Below are 13149 nucleotides of genomic sequence, written 5' to 3' on the forward strand. Positions count from 1 at the left end.
AGATGATGCACATGTCTTTGGCTTTCGAGTATGGAACCTCATCTTTTTCCGCTTTCCTCTGCTGTCCATGTGGTGACGTCTACAGAGATTGATTAGCTTGGCTGTTTTATGTCAGCACTTTCTAGGGACTGGTAATAAGAATCTTGCTTTGAATGACTACTTTCAGCCCTCTGTTTCTTGGGCATTATTGCATTAGAGGCTCTACCATAAATGCATCTTGATCGTAAAAAAGCCAATTTATCACTGCCTTTCCAAACAGCAGTGTTGCTGAGATCATCTAGCGGAATAGAGCCATTCAGTAACCAAGTGACAGATTTTCAATCTAAGCGCCTTTATTTTTGACAATAAATGAAAAGCCCCACACTAAATCATACAGCAGCTCCTGAGTCTTGTTTCTTACTCTTTTCCTTGACTCAGAGAAGTGATATTTTACTGAATATTGTAACATTTACTCATACAGCAGTGCCTAATTCACAGTTTTTTGCAGAATAATATTTTATTAAAGGGGTCTTGTACATAGCACATATCAGAGTACAGGTGCTGGTCATAAAATTAGAATATCATGACAAAGTTGATTTATTTCAGTAATTCCATTCAAAAAGTGAAACTTGTATATTAGATTCATTCATTACACACAGACTGATGTATTTCAAATGTTTATTTCTTTTAATTTTGATGATTATAACTGACAACTAATGAAAGTCCTAAATTCAGTATCTCGGAAAATTAGAATATTGTGAAAAGGTTCAATATTGAAGACATCTGGTGCCACAATCTAATCAGCTAATTAACTCAAAGCACCTGCAAAAGCCTTTAAATGGTCTCTCAGTCTAGTTCTGTAGGTTATACAATCATGGGAAAGACTGCTGACTTGACAGTTGTCCAAAAGACGACCATTGAGACCTTGCACAAGGAGGGCAAGACAAAAGGTCATTGCTAAAGAGGCTGGCTGTTCACAGAGCTCTGTGTCCAAACACATTAATAGAGAGGCAAAGGGAAGGACAAGATGTGGTAGAAAAAAGTGTACAAGCAATAGGGATAACCGCACCCTGGAGAGGATTGTGAAACAAAACGGATTCAATACTGTGGGGGAGATTTACAAAAAGTGGACTGCAGCTGGAGTCAGTGCTTCAAGAACCACCACGTGCAGACGTATACAAGACATGGGTTTCAGCTGTCACATTCCTTGTGTCAAGCCACTCTTGAACAAGAGACAGCGTCAGAAGCGTCTCACCTGGGCTAAAGACAAAAAGGACTGGACTGCTGCTGAGTGGTCCAAAGTTATGTTCTCTGATGAAAGTAAATTTTGCATTTCCTTTGGAAATCAAGGTCCCAGAGTCTGGAGGAAGAGAGGAGAGGCACAGAATCCACGTTGCTTGAGGCTCAGTGTAAAGTTTCCACAGTCAGCGATGGTTTGGGGTGCCATGTCTTCTGCTGGTGTTGGTCCATTGTGTTTTCTGAGGTCCAGGGTCAACGCAGCCGTCTACCAGGAAGATGTAGAGCACTTCATGCTTCCTGCTGCTGATGAACTTTATGGAGATGCAGATTTCATTTTTCCAATAGGACCTGGCACCTGCACAAAGTGCCAAAGCTACCAGTACCTGGTTTAAGGACCATGGTATCCCTGTTCTTGATTGGCCAGCAAACTCGCCTGACCTTGTGTATTGTGAAGAGGAAGATGCAATATGCCAGACACAACAATTCAGAAGAGTTGAAGGCCACTATCAGAGCAACATGGGCTCTCATAACACCTGAGCAGTGCCACAGACTTCATGCCTCGCCGCATTGCTGCAGTAATCCAGGCCAAAGGAGCCCCAACTAAATATTGAGTGCTGTACATGCTCATACTTTTCATGTTCATACCTTTCAGTTGGCCAACATTTCTAAAAATCCTTTTTTTTCCATTGGTCTTAATTGATATTCTAATTTTCCGAGATACTGAATTTGGGACTTTCTTTAGTTGTCAGTTATAATCATCAAAATTAAAAGAAATAAACATTTGAAATACATCAGTCTGTGTGTAATGAATGAATCTAATATACAAGTTTCACTTTTTGAATGGAATTACTGAAGTAATTCAACTTTGTCATGATATTCTAATTTTATGACCAGCACCTGTATATTTATAAGCCAAAAAATTTTATACTGCTCAGATTTTAATGACAGGATATTTATTGATGGCATTTTATAAGGAATAGCTTTTAAGATCTATTGTTTTAACTGGTTTGAATGCATTTATTCCTGGCCATTTTATTTTTCTTCTTCAGTAAAGAAACAACTTAAGTCTACTTAAATATGACCTCATCCTGATAACTGTCTAGAAGTACGTACCAATGTGTTAATATTTCTGTAATTTATCCTGAACTGAAATTTTGTGTATCTTTGAATATTATTACTGTTGAGATGTTTAATTTAGTTTTCTAATTTTCTGAATGTGTTGTTTCTAGTAAAGTGCAATAGGAAGCCAAATATGATTCTATCAGTGATGGGAATGAATCTTGGACAGCAATCCAATCAATCAAATTGCACATGTCAGGTCAGGTTGGGGAGCATACACTGGTACAGTGCTTTGCCGCACCATCCACACAATGAAACAACTTGGGATCCTGGTTGGCAACCCCGCAGGCAGACGCGCGGTCCAGTCCCACCCTCCAGAAATGACCCTCTATCTATCCTGTTGGCCTGGTCCAGCCACTCAGGTCCTCAACAATGAGAGTCCTGCAAGCTGGATCACCCTTGGAGAATCACACCACATGGCCATAGTCCCGTAACTGACACTCCCTCCCAATGCATATAATGTGCCTCATTCAGGACTCCATGAATCAAATTGCACACTCACATATATGCTATTACTAATGAAAGTATTACTATTTCACAAAAGTAAATTTAGTTGGCACAGGGAAAGCATGCAAAGTCTACACTGAAGAGCACTTGGAAGCAACTGCATCATGTTTCTAGCATTATGACATGACAATCCTTGCCATTGTGCCACCATGATGCCCGTTTTGTAGGTTTACCATAGTGTAATATTGCTTTGTTAAGGCCCATTGTGACAGTACTTATGAAAGGCCTACGTAAAATAAATGTTAAATAAGATAGCTTTAATTGATTATGTGACACCTGTCGTGCCTCAAATGAAAGTCCTGCCATGGGAAAAGTCAAGGAGAATAACTTTAATGAGTCAGAAACTAAGAAAAAGATCATTGTCAAGGAAACGTAGATCTCAGTGCACACTGAGCGCTGCCAGTTTACCATCTAATGACTTTCTTTTATTGATCTCGGTGAATCACTTTAAAATGTTGTGTGTCTGTGAACTGATGACTAACAACTTATATGGGAAGGTTTCACTCCTGCCAGAACTGACACGCTCCTGTAATGAGTTAGACAGACATTTTCCAGTTTCTCTGATGTAAATGGCGAGATGTCTTCTGCAGAAAAAGAAATAAACGAATGTTCTGGACAAGCATAACTAAACCAAGGTGACGCTAATAAGAAGAGAGGCACCGTGGAATACAACTTACCTGCAAGCTGATGCCGCTTCTTTGCTCTGAACAGAATTTCATTGTGAAGTTTATGTGAATACACTTCTCATTTTTTGCTGTGTTTCAACACGTTATTTGGAAGAGGATTTTAAATTAAAGGATACAAAGTTTTTTGTTAACCTTAGTAAAATAACTTAAAATACAAGAATAATAGTAATAATAAAATAATAATAATCATATTATAAATTGAATGCAAATACTATAGCAAAAGTACATTATGAGTCACATTTACAAATGACATATTTTTAAGCTACAGACCTTCAAAAAAATAACATATCATAAACAGACTGTTCTAACTGGAAATACAATATTTTATGATGTAGAAAAGAGTACACTAAAACATAACATAAAATAAAAAATAGTAGGATTCATCCATCCATCTGACCATTTTATACATCACTTGCCGTAGAGGGAGTTATGATGGCAACAAAGTAACCTCAGTTAAATAAATTGTGGTTTAAAGAAAACAACAGAATTGAGGGATTATTAATTGTTATTTCAAAATTATGGAGGTTATCTCAACCCCACATGTGGCACACTGGAGGCTTAGGACTGTGAAGGGATGTAACTTTCTTGTGTGTTTCCTTATCTTGTACAGTAAGTCTCATTCTCTCAACTAGGTTTGAAGGGTGGGTGGTAGCATGAAAAGAAATCACAAATGCATCCATTGTGGCAGTTACTTAATTATCCACTGAAAGTGCAAGGGACATAAAATAATTGCTTCAAAAATTGCAGGGGACATGTCCAGCATGTACATTACACCTTCCCAGCATGATGCTTACTTCTAGTGGGTCATCCCTGTTACACCACCCAAAGTCTAAATCTCCTCACCTGCCACCTTGTAATCTGAAAATCAAGGGGCTCTGCTCAGAATTCCCTCCATATTTCCAGGCTCCTCATTTCACATAGTTATGTATATTTACTTTAAATTCTAATCCTTCTACTTGGGATTGTATCTTTGGAGTCTCAACCCATAGTTTGTCATCATGAAGGAAAAAAGCGACATGATTGGAAAACCAAAGGATAAGTCTGAAAGCTCAAATCGTTTAGCACTTCAGATGCAACCCCCACTCCATGGATTAATGTTGAGACTTGATAACAATAAGGTAGTAATAAAATAAGGATACTTATAAATCAATCAGACGTTACCTAGAAATGCTGAGAATGAAAGATAATGAATTGAATGAATGGAAATTGGGGTGCCAGGGAGGTGGTAATACAAGAGTTAAATATATTTGTATCAAATTTCCAATTGAAAAATGAATGGATGGGTTTTCAGTTGTAAATTGAATATTTTATGACCACTGGAACCTCACTGAGCGATCTTGAGAGTAGGTGCCAAAAACATGAATAAGAACAAAAATGTTCACTTACTTAAGTATTCACATGAAACTGAAAATGAAGGAAGCATACAATAAAGAGTGAGGAAGGACCATCTGGGCAGTCATCACTTGTAATGTGAACAGATTGGCCAGAATGTCAGGGATACACTAAATACTCATGGCAATGCAAATCTGTGTAACTGGTATTTGAATGGAGCCAAGGCTAAGCAGTGTTGTAAATCTGAAAATAAATTATAACATGCATCTAGGAAATGAGTGTTTTGATGATAAACCTTCCACCTAATTACCGACATTTATCTGTTTTGCACAATGGAGTTAATGGAGAAACTGGGATTTGCAGAAGAACGTGGCAGGCGAACAATGCTGTTGCAAAATCATTCTTAATCTTAAAATTATTATGACTTTTCTTTCCAAAATACTGTAGTAGTTAGTAAATATCTAAACTTGGACAGTATGGTTCCTTTGTTAATTAGTTACAGTGCTTATGGCTATCAAAATCTGAAATAAAAGTTCTTCTTGGTTGCTGGGAAGGCTGAAAGTAGGAAGTGGAATCTTTCATCTGACATCAAGCAGCTTATACTTAATCATTGTGAAGGATATTTTATTTTTGTGGTCCCATTGGCCTATGGTTATTGCTGTTGTTTTGTACCTTCAGCAGACTGGATTTGAACCCACCTCAGTATTTTTAAGGAGACATGTTGTATGTTGATCAGGACCACCCAAGTATGAACTAACTTCATTGTGCTCTGTACGCATGGAGCTAAATGAACTTGAAGTTGACAATGGATGGATTGGATAATGTAGTATTATGAAAACCCGCAATTAGCTGTTAAATTGAAAAGTAAAAATTCATTTCAAATCCCTGTTGGTTTTTTGGAATAGTTACCTTGCAGGTATCCAAACTTGGGTTTGATTTTATAATGTTAAGTTACCTGTATTCTGAACAACTCAAGTGTATTGGTGAATACAAGCTTAAAGAATTCTAATTAGAAAAGCAGCTGACTGCATGGCCCTGCTGGATGACAAAATGTTAACATAACAATTTACAGTATGTTTATATATACTGTATATATATATATATATATATATATATATAGTTTGAATTTTTACAAAATGCTACTTACAATTTTACAGTTAGTACAGTACATTGTAAGAACAAATCTGTTAGCCAATAAGATTCTCGAGCTAAATATAAACCAGATATGCAAAGTAAAAATATAACCAGCGTTCACTGGGATTACATTTTTATTACCTTTAAAAAATTGTAATATCACTTGCCTGTGGAAACTGTCAACCATTTTAAGGTGCACTCTGAGGTCCTTCTTAGTCAGGTGGTCCAGCATTCTAGCGTCAACCAGGCACTCCATGAAATAACTGCGGTACTGAGGTAAGCCGAGGCTTGGGAGCCATTCATTGCCAATCCATTCATGATTCATGTCACCATATGCCAATGTCTGCAATAGTTAAATGCATACATTTTTCAGGTCACGCATTTGATGCAGACTATCACCTAAGCTTGAATGTAAATATGAAGCATGTTACCACCAAAACTATCCTAAAACTACAGACAACTTGGATTCTAGCATAATACAAGGGCAAACATTTAAGGACCTAACCTTTGAGTAGTCCAGAACTTGATCTGGGCATAAAGGTAGAAGAAGTTCTTTCCTCGATGAAGGGATTGTCTTACCTTTCCATGGAAGGCTCTCCAAGAAAAATAAGGAAGAGACACAAGAAAGCTAAAAATAACATGTCAAAACCTTTTTTTTCTTCCTTAAAAAGGAGGCGTTTTAGGTTTTGAAAAAAAATTTATTCAAGCAAAGGTAAAAGAATTCTAGGTAAGTTTCGAATTAGGAATTATATATCTGACTAGATCCGCAGTTATGCAACATAAAAATGGTTAAAACATTTAATATACCCTAACAGAAGACATCTTCTTCTGAAATGTTAAAATTCAATGGTAAGAATTTAGACTCCTCGTTTGTGATAGTGTCTCATATAAACACACAAATCTTAACTATCATAACTTTGCCCAATATATTATGAAAGAGAACAAAACAATCTCATTCTGCAAATCACCTATTTTGACACTATTCTTTTTAAATGAAGTGCACAGTATCCACCTTAATAAAAGGATAAGCGTCCGTGTGTCCGTCTGTGCATCCATCCGGTTGCTATGTCTCTGTCATTCTTTAAGATGGCGGATCACAAACAATTTTAGTAATACAATGCATTGCATTTGTCATTTCAACAGATGGCACATCACAACCATTAAACACTGCATTATAGACATATGCATTACATGGCACACTGCAAACATTAATGATGAGGTGTGCTTGATTATTTAGATTTCAACCTGCCTTAGACAGGTAGTTCAGCTAGTATTTATATAAAGAAAAAAATATTAAAATGGTTTATCATTCCAGAACAAATCTCAGTCCACATTCAGATATATAAAATGTTATTTATTGCAAAGAATTTTCCAAAGTTAGCAATACACATCAGTATTACCATATAAAGGAAAACAGTGTTGGCACATCCTGTTTGACTGTAATGACACAGGACACCATACTGTGCATGGTAAATCCCTAACACGCCCTGTCTTGAAGCCTAACAAGTAACAGCTAATGAGAAACCTATGAACTGTCTTCTTGGCACTTTCAACCCTACCAAGCTGAAGCTGATCATAACATTGCATGCAGCAAAGAACATCAATAAGATGCCAACAAGAGCCTACAATTCATCCTCTGTGGATTACCTTTGCTAAATTACACGCCAGCATTAAGAGTAAGCTCAGAGAGTGTGAACGAAAGCTTTGCAGCCAACATAACCCAAAAACAATTTCAGTCACATAGCAAACACGGAAAGCAGCAGATGAGTGCCAAAAGCATGGAACGATCAACAATAAAATCGATAAAAGTAAATGGAGCGCTCAGCTATTGCCAGCTGCTGTGAAACATCACACCCAGGTCTACCATTCCCAACTCCCACCGCCATTTCATTAATTAATAATCTCCAGTTTACTGGCCATGACTCTCCTCGGCCACTGACCAGTATAAACCTTAATGATGTGAAGGATGTATTCAGTATTCTCTATTAACATGGCTTTCTCTTTTCAGTTACGAGTCTTCTTGGTGTGACTCATTCTATTGTTTGATTTTCAAGATTTAGATTAGCTCAATATAATTGCAAACTATTATATAAAATGAGTAATTTTAGAGTAAATCACCATATGAAATGTTTATAGTGGGTTAGTCAATTATGAGATTGAAAGTCCGCAGTGACTGCAGGTTTTCATTCCAACCACTTTCATAATTTCAATTGAGGCCTAGCAGATAAATTAAACTTGGTATTTAATGATATGGCTTGTTAGTGCTTTCATTCGTCCAAAACAAAAAATTGTATACTTTTTGTTTTCTGAGAACTTTATCCATATGTTTTGTGGTCCTTCCCTTTCCTCTCATCTATTTCAAAACATTTTTTTAGCACAGATACTTCATGATGTAAGTGGTAGTGCTGCTGCCTCACAGTTAGGAGACCTGGGTTCACTTTCCGGGTCCTCTCTGCGTGGAGTTTGCATGTTCTCCCCGTGTCTGTGTGGGTTTCCTCTGGGTGCTCCGGTTTCCATCCACAGTCCAAAGACACGCAGGTTAGGTACATTGGCAATCCTAAATTGTCCCTAGCTTGATGTGCGTGTGTGTGTGCCCTGCAGTGGGCTGGTGCCCTGCCCGGGATTTGTTCCTGCGTTGCGCCCTGTGTTGGCTGGGATTAGCTCCAGCAGACCCCTGTGACCCTGCGTTAGGATATAGCGGGTCACTGACTGACTGACTTCATGATGTATATACACAGGTTTACATGTAAGAATGTTATCTGGAGAGCTGGTGATTTGTTTGTCATTTGCACCTTATTTTTAACTGATGTATGGTTAAGAAAACAAGCAACAATTAAAATAAAATGCAGCTGTTTTAAACTAAAACAGACAATTTTGGATTAACTAAAATTATAATAATAATAATACAGTTTATTAATATTGCACATTCCTCATGCTCAAACTAAGTCCCAAAAAGTTGCTTTATTAGTAAATTAACTGGTTCTAAGTAAGAAACTGGTTAAAGAGAAATCCTATAGCTAACTGCGGACCTCCAGGACCGTTACTGAGTACTCCAGGTTTCTACTGTATTACCTCCACTAATCTTATTTAACAGTATGGTTACAGCAATAACTAATGTACAGAACTCAAAACCCAGATGTCACTTAGATGAACACAATGTTTGCGACTAGAGATGGATGAATGCTCAGCTTTTGTGCTTTTTTTTTGATTGCCACAACATTCAAAATTAAATTGCTTTAATTTCTAAACAGGATCCAAAATTGGATAAAAGTGATGTAAGTCAAATGCACAACATTACAGTTTGATGTTTGCACTGCAGTGTGCAGAATAAATCTGAACAGTTTCATACCTGTGCCCAGCTGCCTTCTTCTGACTCCTTCTGTTGTATCGCCCCACATGAAGAATGGCCCCAGCATAAGTGAAAAAGGAAAAAAAAAAAACAAAATGAGAAAAATCGCAAATACTGTTAAGGTGAAATTAACATGAATACCACAGCACCTTAATCATTTTGAAGCCAGCGCCAACCCTGAGCAGAAAAATAAGGAAAAATTGAAGTGTTATATATAGTGCTTGTGTTGTTAACACATGCAGTGCCTTCAGAAAGTATTTAAACTTTTCACTTTTTTCACATTTTATGTTGCAGTTGTATGCTAAATCATTTTAACTCATTTTTACCCTCATCAAACAACACTCAATACCCCAGAATGAGAAACCAAAAAATGGTTTTAGAATTCTTACAAATGCATTAGAAATAAGCAAGTGAAACATTACATCAACACAAGTATTTAGACTTTTTACTCAGTACTTAGTTGAAACACTTTTGGCAGCCATTACAGCTTGGGGTCTTCTTGGGTATGATGTGACAAGCTTTACACTTTCTGAAGGCAGTGTTTATTGACAGACCAGTGTATGGGAGTGAAAACCAGGAGTAACAAACACACCACACAGCTATCCAGCCATCAGTTTGTTAAAGTGACTTACTTAAAAAAAAAAAAAAGAGCTATTATCAGCGAGACTGTATCAGCGACATCTGTTATTTACCTTGGCGTACGATGAATACGATTATAGCAATAATGAAATCCTGAATTCGAGGAACAACACTGTACGCACTACATCACTCCCTTCTGTCTGGAACTGTATCTGAATCTCGTTTCCTATATCTTCAAAGAAAGGAACTCTTTATTGAAAAGGCCAATGCACAGAACTCCTTGCCCAAAGAGATGCCAAGCAGTGACCCAGCTTACTTTCCTTGGGTGAGGCAGCTGAATCCTACACAGCCAGTGGTAATGTCCCCTACAGCTGCAGCTACTTAAACAGAAGAGGACAAATGTGATTGTTGTAGGGTTAAACTTTTGTTAAATCTTTTTTTTACACAGAACCCTTCATAGGTCTCCACAACCTCATACTTGATGAAGTGTGTTTGAGAATGTTATCTTATTTCTTATGATACTTATCACAGGTAGTTTACAAAGAAAAAAGGTTACAGCACAGGACAAAAATGCACTGCCAGTGCCCATACACTAAATGTGAGGGTCAAATAAAGTAACAAAAATAGCGACAGAGCGATATAACAACAAGAGTTGTTTTATGACAGCAATTATGATGTCTTTCTCTGTTCATCTGTTCATCTATTGCATCTTGTTGGCAGAATCTCACCATTTTATTGTTATGTTTTTTAATCATCAGTAATGTTTATTAAATAATTGGGAATATAAAATGAGAATAGGAGAAACAGAACACTAAGTGTAATCATTCATTCATTCATTTTTCAGACTTGCTCATCTAGAGCTGGGCCAAGGGCAAGCTGGAGTTTATACCAGCCAGTGTCAGGAACAAGTCAGGGAAAATTCCTGGACAAGGCGCCAGTCAGTGACAGGGTTAAAATACGCACAGACACACACCAAGGACAATTTATCATTGCCAGTCCCACTAATTTCCACGTCTTTGGACTGTGTGAAGAAATGAAAACACGAGGAGAAGATGCCATCTCCATGCATGGAGTGGTGAGATTTGCTACCACTGAACCACTGGACCGTCCATACAAAGTGTTAGGATTCTGAAATATTACACAAATATCCTCAGAAATAAAAGGTAACATTTTGTACTTTAGTCTCATCTTCATCTTTTCACCTAAAACTTGTATTGCTTGTTTATGCTGTAAATTGAGAAATTTTAATGTAATTGTCGCAGTGCTTATGTTTACACTGCTTACAAAGATCAAAGTATAACATCCTGAAACTCACTTAATCTGATTTTGTATCGCAGGGAGCCAGCAAGCGCAGCCACACACACATTCACACACACCTGAGTAAGTTCAGAGTCACCAGTTAAACAAACTTTAAACCTACTTACAGATATGGTAGAAACCTATAGACAAAAACAAGACATGTGAGGACCATGTCAACTTTAAACACAGGATTTTGGACCTGTGAGACAGCAGTGCTAATCACTGCACCCCACCCACCAGCATGACACTATGTGTCTGAATGGGAAAATGTATTAAATCATGTGCATTACATTAAATGAAAAGATACATGTAGCCAGCGTTTGACTTTCATCATATTTACAACATGAGTGCAGTAGGAATTCACCAGAATTTGTGCAAGATGCAATACCATTACTGGGTTTAAAATTTGGATTTGAACTCAAAATTCACAAACCTCTTTCTTACAAAATACTCAATGAATGTGCAAAATGCTGTAAACTTTGAGAGCAGTTTTGGCTGTTGTTTGCAATGGCTTTAAAAATTCTGAAGTTCAAAAGCTGGGAGGTGAATAGACGAATTCATTTAGAATTTAATCAGCTCTAAGACTAACAAGTGTAAGATGTCCACAAATTTTCCTAACAATATCTGTTCATTTATACTTTTGAGCTCCTGTGTCCAGAAAAAAAGACATACAGTACATCCTTCAAAAAATGTTTAAAACATTTTCCAGGAATATCACATGTTGGTTCGATGAAAAAATATTAATTATGGAAAAAGTTAAAAAAATATATATCAGACAAAGGAAGCAGGAGATACAGTATACAGTAAATTATGATGCATTCCAAGGTTGTGCTCCTGGTATTCTCATTTAAACACTAATTCAGGTGCACGAAAGATAAACATTTCATTTTAGTTTCAGACTAAATCAAACTAAATTTACGTAAACTTAATTTCCTTTATAGTTAAATAAGTTTTAAAAATCTTACTATAGCACACCAACATTTTTATAAAATAAAGTGTTACCATTGAACAACCACCATTACATGCATGCTATGGCTGAGCTGCTACGTTTGTGCACACCCTGTGTTTGCAGCTCTCTTGTTGAGTAGGAAGTATATAGATAGCGCTGAAAGTGTGTGTCACACCCTGATTGAGTTCTTGGAAGAGCGGAGTTTATGTTAGGAGAAATAGTCTACAAGTACCACTCTGGGGCATATTGGCAGGATTCCAGTAAATTAAAATAAAAAAAAAAATCAGGAAGTAAAATAAGAACTGATTAGCAATACTGCACATGCATCTTGAAGATGTCTCTCCCCTTAAAGCTCGTCTTATTCATTTCCACACATTCCTCTTCTTATTCAAAACCTTCAAATTTTTATTTAAAAATCAAAAGCTGCAACATAAGGGTGCAACATGGGAGGAGTTTGGAGAGGCCATGGAGAACGACTTTCGGATGGCTTCGAGGAGATTCTGGTCCACCGTCCGGCGTCTCAGGAGGGGGAAGCAGTGCAGTGTCAACACCGTATATAGTGGGGATGGTGCGCTGCTGACCTCACTTCGACGCTTAGGGTCGGTGGGAGGAGTACTCGAAGACCTCCTCAATCCCACTAACATGCCTTCCAATGAGGAAGCAGAGCCTGGGGACTCTGAGGTGGGCTCTCCCATCTCTGGGACTGAAGTCACCGAGGTTGTCAAAAAACTCCTTGGTGGCAGGGCCCCGGGGGTGGATGAGATACCCGAGTTCCTTAAGGCTCTGGATGTTGTAGGACTGTCTTGGTTGACACGTCTCTGCAACATCACATGGACATCGGGGACAGTGCCTCTGGATTGGCAGACCGGGGTGGTGGTCCCCCTCTTTAAAAAGGGGGACCGGAGGGTGTGTTCCAACTATAGAGGGATCACACTCCTCAGCCTCCCTGGAAAAGTCTATTCGGGGTTCTGGAGAGG

The 13149-nt window shown here is 37.8% G+C and overlaps 1 protein-coding gene across 12 annotated transcripts in view; it reads right to left on the reverse strand.

Moving 5' to 3' along the window:
- ppfia2 (PTPRF interacting protein alpha 2) overlaps positions 1 to 13149 on the reverse strand; it is a 956251-nt gene that overhangs the window by 31847 nt on the left and 911255 nt on the right. For 11 of the 12 annotated variants that reach the window (XM_039761753.1, XM_039761757.1, XM_039761760.1 and 8 more), the window contains 2 exons: positions 9346 to 9375; positions 6164 to 6339 (listed from right to left, as the gene is read on the reverse strand). In XM_039761753.1, the coding sequence (XP_039617687.1) occupies positions 6164 to 6339; positions 9346 to 9375 (206 nt within the window). The remainder of the gene's footprint in view (positions 1 to 6163; positions 6340 to 9345; positions 9376 to 13149) is intronic. The other variant, XM_039761756.1, reaches the window with a different exon arrangement.

Source organism: Polypterus senegalus, chromosome 8 (assembly GCF_016835505.1).
Source record: "Polypterus senegalus isolate Bchr_013 chromosome 8, ASM1683550v1, whole genome shotgun sequence".
Lineage (NCBI taxonomy): Eukaryota > Metazoa > Chordata > Cladistia > Polypteriformes > Polypteridae > Polypterus > Polypterus senegalus.